The sequence below is a fragment of the Aotus nancymaae genome, unplaced genomic scaffold, assembly GCF_030222135.1.
Source record: "Aotus nancymaae isolate 86718 unplaced genomic scaffold, 86718_ANA_hifiasm-v0.15.2.pri h1tg000019l, whole genome shotgun sequence".
NCBI classification, from domain to species: Eukaryota; Metazoa; Chordata; class Mammalia; order Primates; family Aotidae; genus Aotus; species Aotus nancymaae.
This window is the reverse complement of record NW_026988431.1, coordinates 61,567,359-61,581,624: the sequence shown is the minus strand read 5'-3', so window position 1 is coordinate 61,581,624 and position 14,266 is coordinate 61,567,359. Positions and strand designations below refer to the sequence as shown.

At 38.4% G+C, this 14,266-nt stretch overlaps 1 protein-coding gene across 15 annotated transcripts in view; it reads right to left on the bottom strand.

Moving 5' to 3' along the window:
* The window catches only part of LRCH3 (leucine rich repeats and calponin homology domain containing 3), a 106,111-nt gene that overhangs the window by 25,550 nt on the left and 66,295 nt on the right, over positions 1 to 14,266 (bottom strand). For 9 of the 15 annotated variants that reach the window (XM_012476615.3, XM_012476620.3, XM_012476610.3 and 6 more), the window contains exons 11-15: positions 10,671 to 10,722; positions 9,442 to 9,591; positions 8,166 to 8,216; positions 6,686 to 6,739; positions 2,265 to 2,336 (exon numbers count right to left, since the gene is read on the bottom strand). In XM_012476615.3, the coding sequence (XP_012332038.1) occupies positions 2,265 to 2,336; positions 6,686 to 6,739; positions 8,166 to 8,216; positions 9,442 to 9,591; positions 10,671 to 10,722 (379 nt within the window). The remainder of the gene's footprint in view (positions 1 to 2,264; positions 2,337 to 6,685; positions 6,740 to 8,165; positions 8,217 to 9,441; positions 9,592 to 10,670; positions 10,723 to 14,266) is intronic. The other 6 variants (XM_012476618.3, XM_012476622.3, XM_012476611.3 and 3 more) reach the window with 5 other exon arrangements.

The following is a 14,266-nucleotide window of genomic DNA, read 5'->3' as shown; positions in this document are numbered from 1 at the left end:
GCAGGGTGGCGTGTGCCTGTAGTCCCAGCTACGCAGGAGGCTGAGGCAGGAGAATTGCCTGAACCCAGGAGGCGGAGGTTGCGGTGAGCTGAGATCGCGCCATTGCCCTCCAGCCTGGGTAACAAGAGCGAAACTCCGTCTCAAAAAACAAACAAACAAACAAACAAACAAAAAAACATGATGCAGACTAAACTGAGGGTTACCAGAGGCTGGGAAGGGTAGTGCGAGAGGCAGCAGGAAGTGGGCTTAATGGGTACAAAAAATAAAAAGAGTAAGATCCAGTATTTGTTAGTACAAAAGGGTCATTACAGTAAATAATAATTTAATTGTAAATTTTAACATAACTAAAGGAGTATAATTGGATTGTTTGTAACACTAAGGATAAATGCTTAAGGTGATGAATAGCCCATTTACCTGATTATACCTGTATCAAAGTATCTCATAAATATACACACCTACTACGTATCCATAAAAATAAAAATAAAAAAATACAAGGGCATGATACAAGAATTCGGTTTTTAAGTTTTTAGTCACAGTCTTGCTGCGGTGCAGTGGTGTGTGATCACAGCTGACTGCAGCCTTGAATTCCTGGCATCAACTGTAGTCCCTCCTCAGGCTCCCAACACTGGGATTACAGGTGTGAGCCAGTGTACCTAGCTCAATGCAACAATTTGAAAGTATTCTGGTATATTAGAGAAGTAAAAATGTTCAAACAGCAAAATTAAATATTCAGGAAAAATACAGGATATACAACACGTGGAAAATAACTGTCATTTAGAAGTATAACTAGGTTGGGCACAGTGGCTGACACCCAGCACTTTGGGAGGCTGCGGCGGGATGATCGTTTGAACACAGGAATTTGAGACCAGCCTGGGCAATGTAGTGGGATCCTGTCTCTACAAAAACTTAAAAAATTAGCCAGGTGTGGTAGTACACATCTGTAGTCTCAACTACTCAGGAGACTAGGGTGGGACGATCGCTTGAGCCTGGGAGGCAGAGGTTGCAGTGAGCTGATACTGTACTCCAGCCTGGGAGACACAGCAAGACTCTGTCTCAAAACATAAAAGAAGTATAACTAAAACATTTGAGTATTACAGTGGATACTTAGCAAAAAGAAGACCAAAATTTCTAAAACCACCGTAAATGGGCAAGCTCTAATGAGGGATATATTTCTAGTTGTGGACCATGAAGCCAGAATGGAGGGCAGAGAACTTATGAAAATTCATTAAAGATTAACAGGCTAGGAAAGGTGTGTAAAAGGATCTGAGTTTATTTAGGAAGAAACTAAGGATGGCATCATAATTGTTTTTAAATTCTTACATTGAAAAAAGGAAATCTTGTTTTTTTTAAAAAAAAGGATTCTTACATTAAAAAATGCTAAATAACTAGAAAATCTCCACTCTGGAAATTAAAGAAGTGTAAACCACAGCAGGACAGTTATAAGTCAGACAAAGGTCTTCTTGAGAGTGAGAACTGTTAATCATTTTGTACATATCCAGTGATAACAAACATGGAATTACCATTCCTAGAGGCCTTCAAAAAATAAAACACTACAGGTTCTTAATTTTTAGAGTTTAAATTTTTCCAGAAGGTGATGTGTATCATCTCTTATGACATTATTGTTGATATAAATTTTTTTCTTACTGGGCCAGACCGTACATATTTTAGGCTTATAGGTATATGGTCTTAGTCACAATTATTCCAACTCAGGTGTTTACTGTGCAAGCAACCATAGGTAATATATAAACAAAAGGAACTGGATATAAAGATAAAGCTTTATTTATAAAACCAAGTGGCCTAGGGGCCATAGTTGGCTGACCCCTACTGCAGAGGGTTTTGGCAGTGACAGTTTTTTTGGACTCAAATTATTTTGTATGCACATTAGACAACAGAGTTAATTTGATATTTTATACTAACCAAAATATAATTGAAATAATATATAATATATAAATTATAATATATAATATATAATATATAAATGAAATAATTCATGACAAGAAAAAAACCTTTGATTAAAAACATCAGAATAACACACCAAACAATCTGAATACAAAGAATTAATGTGAGCTCTATGACAATCTCTAGCATCATAAAACTTTCAAAAAATTTCAAGGGAAATCAATGTTGAACTCAAATAGTTTCATAAACAGGTGTATTTATGCAATCCTGTATTTCAGATTGTTAGATCAATTCATTGAAAAATTCAAGACCTTATACATGCCCCCTCCCCAAATTTCCTGGTGAATTACAATAACAAGAGATACCTTAAGAAGTGTGAAGGCAGAAGAATGAGGCAGGGTAGCAGCACAGCCCACTTGATTCAACCCCGACAGCGACTAAATTTCAAATGAGAGAAAAGAAACAGAAGGCAGCATTTATGTTAGCAAAATGTCAGGCAGGTGGACCTGACTAGTGAAATTAGAAAAGGAAAGGTCACTGACAATCTTTCAAGTGGTTTACTAAGCTACTGACAGGGAAGAAAGAATATTTAGGGGACAGAAACCCATCGACACCGTTTTTCCACTTGTATAATTCAGAGTAGTCTCAATACCTCATGCCACATTAATCAAGAAATGAGAGGCATGATTTATTAACTATGATTTGATGCAGAAATAAAACAGAACATCAACATTTTTAGCATAGTAACCTTGAAACTAATGAGTCCTGCTCCTATGATGGGGGTTTTAACTACACAGAACTGGCGTGAATAAAAACAATACTTTTTCAGCATTAATCAAAATTAGATATATTATAATTCAATATGAGAAGACAGGACATGAGGATTCTGCATCAACCTGAAGGATGAACCAGTATTTCATTTCTGCCTCCATGAAACTCCTAATGATCTACAAGAGGGTAAGGTGGAATTTCTCTTTTCTTCAAATCCTTTATTTTTTACCAACCAACATACAACTGGTTAGATACATTAGAGATATAATTACAGATACTAAATGTTAGAGTCTATTGTATACATATAATTATTGTCAATTAAAAAGAAAAAAATTTAAAGTATTTATTACATAGAATTTTGATTACAGGTAAGAGATGTTCAAAACATGATAATTCTTCTCATTTGCCACATGGAGAATGGAAATCAGAGAAGACAGTACTTTCAAAAAGGGCACTGGATAAAGTTTTACCTATTAAAACAAGAAAAGGCCAAGAGCTTAAAAATAGTGAAGTCTTTATAAGTTAAATTAAAAAAAATTTAAACAAGGACCACAAATTTCTAAACCATGAGATCAATGAACAAGAAAACGAATGGGTATTTAGGAAAAGGTATGTATATATGGTCAACAAAATAAACAAAACTGTAGTTTTAATGAGTATCAACATATTTTTCTTTGACAAAAGAAGCATGTAACACACAATGTATTATGTGTATCACAAAATCTATCTTAAGGCAGTAAATAATAAAAATATACCAAAAAAACAAAACTGTGACAATGGTAATACACTGTGTATGCTTCAGCAGTTTAGATTTCCCAGGCCTTCTTTTTAATCAAAGGTACTGGAACTACTGCCAATCTCAAATATAAAAAGGAAAAACAGAAGTGGAGGAAGAGGAGTTAAAATGAACTTCATATTCTTTTAGAATGAGACCTGATATAGACAAAAGCAGGAGGAGCTTGAGGGATGGCCCGAAGAGAACGTCCGTGTAACGGATATTAGCTGTTAGAAATGTTTATTTCAAATCCTGTTTCACGGTCTTTAAATCAAATTAAACATTTACCTTACCATATCATCAGAACTTTTCATCATGAAACTATTTAATAATCAGTAGATGCACAGAACTTATGTGTCCATTCAGGAAATATTTACTGAGCACCTAATATATTCCAGGAACTGTGGTAGGGATGGAGTATATTAAGGCATATTAATACAAAATAGAATATCCGTGTGCTCATGAAGCTTATAGTCTAGTAGTCTAATAGAAAAGAGATTATAAAAGAATAAACAAGTTGGGCACGGTGGCTCATGCCAGCACTTTGGGAGGCTGGGACAGGAGGACTGCTTAAGCCCAGTAGTAAGAGACCAGCCTGGGCAACACAGTGAGACCCTGTCTCTACAAAAGATTTTTTTAAAAATTAGCCACCTGTGGTGCATGCACCTGTAGTCCCAGCTACTCGGGAGGCTGATGCAAAAGGATCACTTGAGCCCAGGAGGTTGAGGCTTCAAAGAGCCATGTTCGTGCCACTGCACTCTAGCCTGGACAACAGATGGAGACCCTGACCAAAAATAAATAAATAAATAAAAAATTAAATTAAATTAAATTAAATTAAAAATAAAATAAAATAAAAATAAAAAACATACTATGATAAAAAAAATTACTGTGACAACAGTAATAAACTATACTTCCTGGGCCTCCTTTTCATCAAATGTACTGGAACTCCTGTCAATTTATTTAACTGTCAATAAACTGTGGGCTGATTTAAGGGTAGTGGGCTGCAGAGAAGCCATGTTAAAGATGTGACATTTAAACAAATACCTGATAGATGAATAGGAATTAATCAAGGGGTATATGCAGTGAAGGAAAGGCATTCTATGTAAAAGGAATAGCATTTGCAAAGGTCTGAGGTGGGAAAGGGCTTATTATATTTGAAGAGTTGAGAAAAGTGCTGGTATAGCGTAAGCCCAGAGATGACACTGGAGAGGGAGACAGTAGACGGAGCAAGAAGGAGCTTCTAGGCCATGTTTTTACTTCACTCTAAGAGCAACATAAAGCCTTCTGAAGCATGGAGACAGAGACAGTAGACAGAGCATGAAGGAGCTTCTAGGCCATGTTTTGATTACTCTAAGAGCAATATGAAGCCTTCTGAAGCATAGTTTTGATAATATGAGGTTTTATTTAAAATATGACTCTTTTTGCAGTAGTTACACACTTATTTGTCATACCAAGAAATGTGAGATGTGGGGGCCAGGTGCGGTGGCTCACGCCTGTAATCCCAGCACTTTGGGAGGCTGAGGTGGGGGGATCACCTGAGGTCAGGAGTTCAAGACCAGCCTGACCAACATGGCGAAACCCTGTCTCTACTAAAAATACAAAAATTAGCTGGGCATGGTGGCATGTGCCTGTAATCCCAACTGCTTGGAAGGTTGAGGCAGGAGAATCGCTTGAACGCAGGAGGTGGAGGTTGCAGTGAGCCGAGATTGTGCCACTGCACTCCAGCCTGGACGAAACAGCGAGACTCCGTCTCAAAAAAAGGTCATTGGACTTAGAAGAAATTCCTTGCTTTTAAATACCATCTAATTTGGAGGATCAGATATGAATACTGATAACTAAAACATAAGTGAATGTGTTCTGACAAATGGCTGAAGGGAACTTCAAATTTCACACTAAGGGGATTTTGCTGTTGCTGGTTTTCTAAATTCCACTGTTTCCTTGACAAAAAAAGTCTTGGCACTCAGACTTATATCACTTACTACATGTGTTATTAAATCTTCAGTTTCCTAAACTGTTTTCAATTACAGCACGGGAAGCAGTACAGCATGGTGTTTAATGCAGGTTCTCACATCAGCCAGATAGATATGGATTCCCAGCCTTGCACTTACTAGCTACGTGACCTTGGACAAGTCACGTTCTGGACATGATATTCTGTGCCTCAGCAATCACTTGTAAAAAGGTGGTAAGTTTAACCTTAACTCTTAAAGTTGCTATGAAGAGTAAATGAGATAATTTTGCTAATTGTCTGGATCATCAGAGGCTCTCAATATTTTTCTACATTAATTTAAATTACTATTAGCTTCTTATGCCAATTCACTTCCATTAAAACTCTAGAGTCGGATGATTGCATTCATCTATAAGACTGCCCAGTTAAAAGGCGCTTTATCCATCTCAAAGGAAATGAAGATTGCAGAGTACACGGGAGTTTATATAATAGGAATCTCACGCTGAAGCATGCAGTTCATGCAATAGTACGCACAGTGGCAGCACTTACTAGCACACGAGACAGAACTGCTGTAGACACTACAATTCTGAATCGCACTACTATGAAAAAAATAGCATAAAACATGATGGGGAAAGAAATTCTATAAATGGTTGGAATTCTTTCGCAAGGCTAATAAAAGTAAGACTTTAAATAAATCTTCCACCTTAAACTCATTTTTAGCTGATAAAACAGGAAATAAAAGTAAACCAGTGTTAAAAATGATCAGTAGTTAATGTTTTCCTGAGTTTACAAAATGAACATGAAGGAATAATATTCAGATATAAGTATTTAAAACAAAAGTTAAGGATATTCAGTAGCTTAAAATGCATAATAAAATAGGATGCCAAATATACAGTTGCGCAATCAGTGTCATGGGGTAATGGACTCCACTTAACATGCAGGTGGCCCATGAGCCCAATTAATGATTAATAAAGTAAGTGCTCCTGGAATTATAAATATTTTAAAAATGAGTATTATGATATGTCACTGTTCCCAGCACACATACAAGGCCAATATGGTTTGCAATGCAAATGTTTTACTTTTGGAGGCACTGACAAAGATATGAGCTGCAGAATCTGAAACACTGGGTAAACCACTAATGGTAACGTAGAAAAATGGTTTAGTTATTTATAAAGCATTTAGTAATGATGCTCATCATGTTTTATGGTATTTAGATAGTTTCTGAATAGTACAATAGCTATTCTTTAATCTCCAAACACAGAAATGTAAAACTCCATTTTGTGCAAAACTCTTACCACTAACAAGGCACTATCATCAGTGTGCTGAGACCTTCTGGATGGGAAGGGGCACTGGAGAGGCGGAGAAAAATGAAGCAATGTCAAAAACAAACTACACACACGTGTGACATATTCACAAATACACAAAGAAAGAGACATATTAAGACATACTTTTGAAGATGCTGACATAGAGGACCACATTCACAATCATCTGGAATTCATGCATTATAATAGCCAATAAGTTGGTTCTGAGTACTGATGTTCTCCCAAAGTTTAAACAACTTCAAATAGGATCTTATTGCCTAAAACCTTCCAAAGCAAGGAAGGAACAGAAAGCTGGAGAGAGATGTAACAATAACATAAAGAATTTGCAGTCATTTAGTAAGCCAGTGACAAACAAGAAGCCCGAGAGTCATGATTCCTAGTCTAAGTATCTCTTCATTTTCTTCTCAAACAAAATGAAAAGTACAGTTACAATTTTCAGAACTATATATTTTATTTTCCTGTGGAGCTTTAGTTTTCTTGAGAATGAATTATTTGAAAAACAATCATCAAGAAGGAAATACCAGAGTAAAAAAGAAAAAATACATTAAATTTATCAAACTTTGATTCCCAAAAATTTGTTAGAATTACTACCAGGTGAAGAAAAGACAAGTGAAGATGCTTGAGTCAATCTTTCAGGTATTATAAAAATACATCGTGTTCTTATATATATAAAAAAGTATGTCTGATGCAATTATTAAAAACCCTTTATAATGGACAAGTGAAAACATTTCAAACAATACACTTCCCATATGAGAAACACTTGTGCTTTAAAAACACTGCACTGAAAACTGTTGCTTGTAAAGCCCCATGTGTTAGGTTTTCAAATATCTTATTTTATAAAAAGAAAAATCAAAATTCACATGAAATAATGCCTTTATGCATTTTTCAAGGAGGTAATGATCATAAACTGGAAAAACTAGAAGGTAAAGAGAAAATGGTTAATGAGAAAGCCAACTACTATAAAAACATTTAGTAAGCTTCATTTTAACAGATCAAAATAGATACGCAGATCTTTAAAAGGTTAAGTGATTAATTTTATGTTAATCTGTAATGAAAATGTACTATTTGATATTATAAAATGAATGTTATAATTGATAACTTTGAAGCTGAAATAGTATCTAAGAGTCTTTTTCTTGTTTAATATACACTCCATTTATCTGTGCCAGGACTCTACCCACCATCCCTGAAATATGGAGGAGAGGGGGTGATGCCTCTGGTGGGGTCACGGAGGGAAACATAATCTCTAGATGGATGTGTACAGCTGAAAAAAGCCTCAGTCTGTAGATTCTAATAAACTCCTTGGCTTGTATCTTCTCCCTCGTAAGTAGAATTTTGTGAGGAGGGAAAAGGAAAAACGGCAACGTTCTGATCACTGACAACATGATAATCACCGTAAACACTTCATTTCGACTGAAAAAATAATTCCAAAGAAAAGGTGATTCCATCAGCTTACCTCATCATCTAAGAGGGGCTGCTGTTTCTGTGGACTTTGTGATGCTTTCTGCTATTTAACCCCAAAACCCCCCAAAAAGGGAAGTTGGTTAGAGTTGGGTACACGAAAATAACAAATCGTATTTAATAAGATAATCACTCACATTAATTTCTTTATCTCTTCTATACAGAATTTTTCTAGATTACTAGTTAGAACATGTTAGGTTAGAAATTTTAGGCCGGGCGCGGTGGCTCAAGCCTGTAATCCCAGCACTTTGGGAGGCCGAGGCGGGTGGATCACGAGGTCAAGAGATCGAGACCATCTTGGTCAACATTGTGAAACCCCGTCTCTACTAATACAAAAAAAAATTAGCTGGGCATGGTGGCGCGTGCCTGTAATCCCAGCTACTCAGGAGGCTGAGGCAGGAGAATTGCCTGAACCCAGGAGGCGGAGGTTGCAGTGAGCCGAGATCGCGCCATTGCACTCCAGCCTGGGTAAAAAGAGTGAAACTCCGTCTCAAAAAAAAAAAAAAAAAAAAAGAAATTTTAAAAACTATATATACAGCTACATAAACATAACTCTTACTATATTCTCTCAATGAATATTCTTTCCCTCTAATGGCTTCAGTTATCGCTCTAATGCTAGTAACTTTATCTATAAGCAAATCTCAGATTTGTATTTTCAACTGTCTACGGAAACGCTCTACTTGGAAACCCCACTCCACCCCATATTTGACATATTCAAAGACAAACTCAAAATGTCCCACACTAACTGGCTATTTTCTCCAATTTGTTATGTCTAATAATAACATTATAGCACTGGTATACAGTCCCTACTTTACAATGTGTTCATACTGTATATCACTGTGTATAAAGTATTTAAGTTTTTTTTTTTTGAGATGGAGTCTCGCTCTGTTGACCAGGCTGGAGTGCAGGTACGATCTCAGCTCACTGCAACCTCTTAAAAAGATAATCACTTCGCCGGGCGCGGTGGCTCATGCCTGTAATCCCAGCACTTTGGGAGTCTGAGGTGGGGGATCACCTGAGGTCAGGAGTTCAAGACCAGCCTGGCCATCATGGTGAAACCTCATCTTTGGGGAAAAAAAAAAAAAGATAATCACTTCTATTGTCCTCATACAGATAGACACAAGTAAGAGATGTCACTTTATTTAGTCAAGATTCCTTTTAGAAAGAAAAAAAGTTGACATTTTAATTGACAATAAAAACCAACAGGTTTCACCAAACAAATAAGCACTTAACCTCTAAATAACTTTAACAGTATCATTAAAAGGACTCACTTTTACAAAGTCCAGGACAGCATCTCTCTGGATCTGCTTGGTCCTTATCTTCTCCTCCTCATACTGCAGGGCAGCAAGCTGCGCCTCTCTCCGAGTGCGCTCCACTAACTGTTCTCTTCTCCGATGAAGCTCCAAGTCTGTATGTGACAGCTGGAACCAAAGCATTATTGTGAATATTAAAGTAAAAATAAGAATCACCTTATCAATATTTCCTATACATTTAAACTACCGTTGACCCATGCAACTTTTACTTTGAAATCACCTAGCATTTCTTTTCTTTTTTATTTGAGATGGAGTTTCGCTCTTGTTGCCCAGGTGGGAGTGCAACGGCGCGATCTTGGCTCACCACAACCTCTGCCTCCCGGGTTCAAGCAACTCTCCTGCCTCAGCCTCCCGAGTAGCTGGGATTACAGGCATGTGCCACCATGCCGGGCTAATTTTGTACTTTTTATTAGAGATGGGGGTTTCTCCATGTTGGTCAGGCTGGTCTCAAACTCACAACCTCAGGTGATCTGCTTGCCTTGGCTTCCCAAAGTGCTGGGATTACAGGCATGAGCCACCGTGCCCAGTCCTAGCATTTCTTTAAATGTGTTTATTGCTAATCTTTTCCCATCTTTGCATGTCTCTTTTTTTTTTCTCTTGGGACAGAGTCTCGCTCTGTTGCCCAGGCTGGAGCACTGTGGCGCGATCTCAGCTCACTGCAGCCTCTGCTTCTCAGGTTCAAGTGATTCTCCTGTTTCAGCCTCCTGAGCAGCTGGGACTACAGGTGCATGCCACCACATCTGGTTAATATTTTGTATTTTTAGTAGAGTTGGGGTTTCACCATGTTGGCCAGGATGGTCTCGATCTCCTGACCTCGTGATCCACCCACCTCGGCCTCCCAAAGTGCTGGGATTACAGGTGTGAACCACTGCGCCCAGCCACATTGTTTTTATATATATTATGTTGGTGCAAAAGTAATTGAAGTTTCTGCATTGAAACTGATGGCAGAAACCACAATTACTTTTGCATCAACCTAGTACTATAAAGCCATCATGAAGGTGAAGATTTTCTGTATAGTGACTAAAAACACTGTTAGCAAGTACCATGTACATATGTTATATTAATTGATTGAGGAGATAGGTAGTAAAGTTTAAATATATCTGGCAATTAATGACAATTTAAGCATTAGAAAAAAAATCATCTTAGTTTAAAAAACAAAAACAAATAAACACAACTACAAAAATTACCTGATTGTGACTTGGTGACAGTGACAAGAGAGAAGATGGCTCAACTGGAACCCTGACCCAAAAAAGAAAAAAGAAAGGAAAAAACTCTTTGATAAAAAGACAAACAGACATACAAAAAACAAATGAAATTTTTCTTTTAAACGTAGCTTTCTACTTATCAGTAGCAAACTGCCCAGTTAGCACTGAAGGAGTAGCTGCATTTTGTAAACCTAAGCCCAGGTCATTAAGTTAAACCATAGGAACAGCTGCTGTCTCCAACTCACGTTTCATGTGATATCACTGATTAATCTACAGCTAGCTAACAACTGTCTATGTCGGTCAATACCAACAATACAGCTGGCATTACTTTTCAAAGAGTATCATTTCTTTATAACACAGATAGCTATTATCTTCTTTACCACCACAATTAAAACAAGATACATGTAAATTGAGATCTTTTTACACATAAAGTCATTTTATCAATAGAAATCTAGAATACCACAGAACCTGGTAACTGTACTTGTGAAGCTCTTATTTTCAATTGATGAAGCAATTTTAACATGAAATGACGATTCTGGTTTTTTTATTTTTAAGAAAAATAAGAAGTCCTTTTTTAATGCTTAAAAAAAATACTACTTCCTTCTCACTATTATCAATGTTAATTCTTATAGTTCACTATTTTTTTCCTGAAATAGATTTCATTTTTCAAGTCTCTGTAACTCATCGTTGTGTCTGAAACTAACACTCACAAGAGTAGTGACTTTCTGACGTTTAGGACCTGGCCTCTGAAACTATGATGATTAATCTATCAGGCTGATCTAAATGCACTGAAATCCATGTGATATTAGGAGAACAAAAACAAAATCTCATGGCTCATCACTGCAGTCTTGACCTCCCAGACCCAAGCCATCACACCCAGCTATTTTTTTTTTAAATTGTTCTGTAAGCTGGGCATGGTGGTGTGCGCCTGTAGTCCTAGCTACTTGGGAGGCTGAGGCAGGAAATAGCTTGAACCCAGGAGGCGGAGGTTGCAGTGAGCCGAGATCGCACCACTGTACTCCAGCCTGGCGCCTGGCAACAGAGCGAGATACTGTCTCAAAAAAAAAAGTTTCTTTTTTGTAGAGATGGGGTCTTAGTATGCTGCCCAGGCTGGTCTCAAACTCCTGGTGTCAAGCCATCCTGCCAACTCAGCCTCCCAAAGTACTTGGATTACAGGCATGTGAGCCACTGCACCCAGCCTCATTCTGTTGCCCAAGCTGGAGTGCAATGGCGTGATCATGGATCACTGCAGACTCGACCTCCTGGCCTCAGGCGGTAATCCCAACTCAGTCTTTCAAGTAACTGGCCTACAGGCATGTATCAACCAACCCAGGCTTATTTTTAAGATGGGGTTTTGCTATGTTGCCCAGGTTGCTCTCAAACTCCTGTGCTCCAGTAATCCACCCACCTCAGCCTCCCAGAGTACTGGGATTACAGGTGTGGGCCACTGCGCCCTGCCCTGATTACACATTTAGAATAAAAAGGAATTAACTGCAACTTTCTCCTTAGATTACTAATTTCACTGTTAAAATTTCCTATAGCTTTTAGTGACCACCTGTAGATAAACTGAATCAAAACACAGAAAGGACCAAATAAACCATCTCAAGTGTGTTTATGTGCCCTAACTTTAACACTATATTTTAACAATGCTTTTCAATCTTTTTTTTTTTTTTTTGAAACTGAGTCTCGCCCTGTCACCCAGGCTGTAGTGCAGTGGTACAATCTCGGCTCACCGAAACCTCTGCCTCCCGGGTTCAAGTGATTCTTCCACCTCAGCCTCCTGAACAGCTAGGATTACAGACATGTACCACCATGCCTGGCTAGTTTTTGTATTTTTAGTAGTGACAGGCAGATCACAAGGTCAGGAGATTGAGACCATTCTAGTCAACATGGTGAAACCCTGTCTACTAAAAAAAAAACAAAAAAAATTAGCCTGGCATGGTGGCACATTTCTGTAGTTCCAGCTACTTGGAGGCTAAGGCAGGGGAATTGCTTGAACCTGGTGGCGGAGGTTGCAGTGAGCCAAGATCTTGCCACTGCGTCCAAGCTCAGCGACAGAACAAGACTCCATCTACCAAAACAACAACAACAACAACAACCACAACCACCACCACCACCTATCAGCAGTAAATGACGTTGTTCACTCCTCTCTACACTTCTTCAAACACTGTTTTCAAGGCTAGGCACAATGGCTCATGTTTTTAATCCCAACGTTTTGGAATGCCAAGGTGGGATGATCACTTGAATCCAGGAGATCGAGACTGCTTATGGGCTATGATGACACCACTGCACTCCTGCCTGGGTGACAGAATGAGACACGTCTCAAAAACACAAAAACAAAAACGCTGTTGTCATTTAGCCTCTGGGACACGACCTTCTTTCTCCTATCCCCATGAGCAACCCTGCTTGGTTTCTTTTTCTGGTTGTTCAAGCCCTAATTCTTGCCGCTTTACTCCAAACTTGTACATCTAACTGCTCACTCGATACTTCCACTTGGATGTCCTGTAGGTACCCGAAACAGAACATAACCACAGCTGAACTCCCATCTCCCATCCCAGATTTGTCCTGCTTTACTCAGACTCCTGGGTGTCTCCTGAATATATCAAAAGCGTGTAGGTACCTCAGAACCTCCACCCAGAATGTTTCTCTCCTAGACCACCATGTTTGCTCTTTTTCAGGTTTCTATTAAAAGATTACCACTGCATGTAATGTTACTTTCACTCCTCCCTCACCCTTCCATCTCTTTTATCCTGCTTTATTTTTCTTCACAGCACCCAGCAGTACCTGAAACACAGTTGTGACATATATTTGTCTACATCCACTAAAAAGTAAGTCTAAAATATGAGGGATTTCGAAGAGAGACAGAACCACTATAGTGCTTAATATTGCTTGAATGAATGACAGCAGCACCATCCCCTGAAAAAGCGTGGAATATTGAGACATGAAAAACAAAAATACAGGTGACACCTATGTATCTCCTTTAAATCTTGAACCTACTTGGGCTAAGTAAACCAGACCTTTATAAGGCAGACTTTTTTTTTTTTTTTGAGACAGAGTCTCGCTCTGTTGCCCAGGCTGGAGGGCAGTGGCATGATCTCAGCTTACTGCAGCCTCTGCCTCCCAGGTTTAAGCAATTCTCCTGCCTCAGCCTCCCAGGTTCAAGCAATTCTCCTGCCTCAGCCTCCCAAGTAGCTAGGATTACAGGTGCACACCACCACGCCCAACTAATGTTTCGTATTTTTAGTAGAGATGGGGTTTCACCATGTTGGCCAGGCTGGTCTTGAACTCCTGACCTTGGGTGATCCACCCACCTTGGCCTCCCAAAATGCTGAGATTACAGGCGTAAGTCACTTCACCCAGCCAGTATAAGGCAGACTCTGAACTGCCTTCTCTGTTTTTCTTTGTTTATAAAATCACATAATTAATGTGAGTAGTTTTTCTGGCTTTATCTATATAACATGAAATTAAAAAACTTTCAGGTTTTATCTGTCAATTCTGTACTGCTTCTTATGGAAATTAACAAGCTTTACAGAACCTAGTCTGATATTATCATCTCTCCTGAACTAAAATGCTATTCA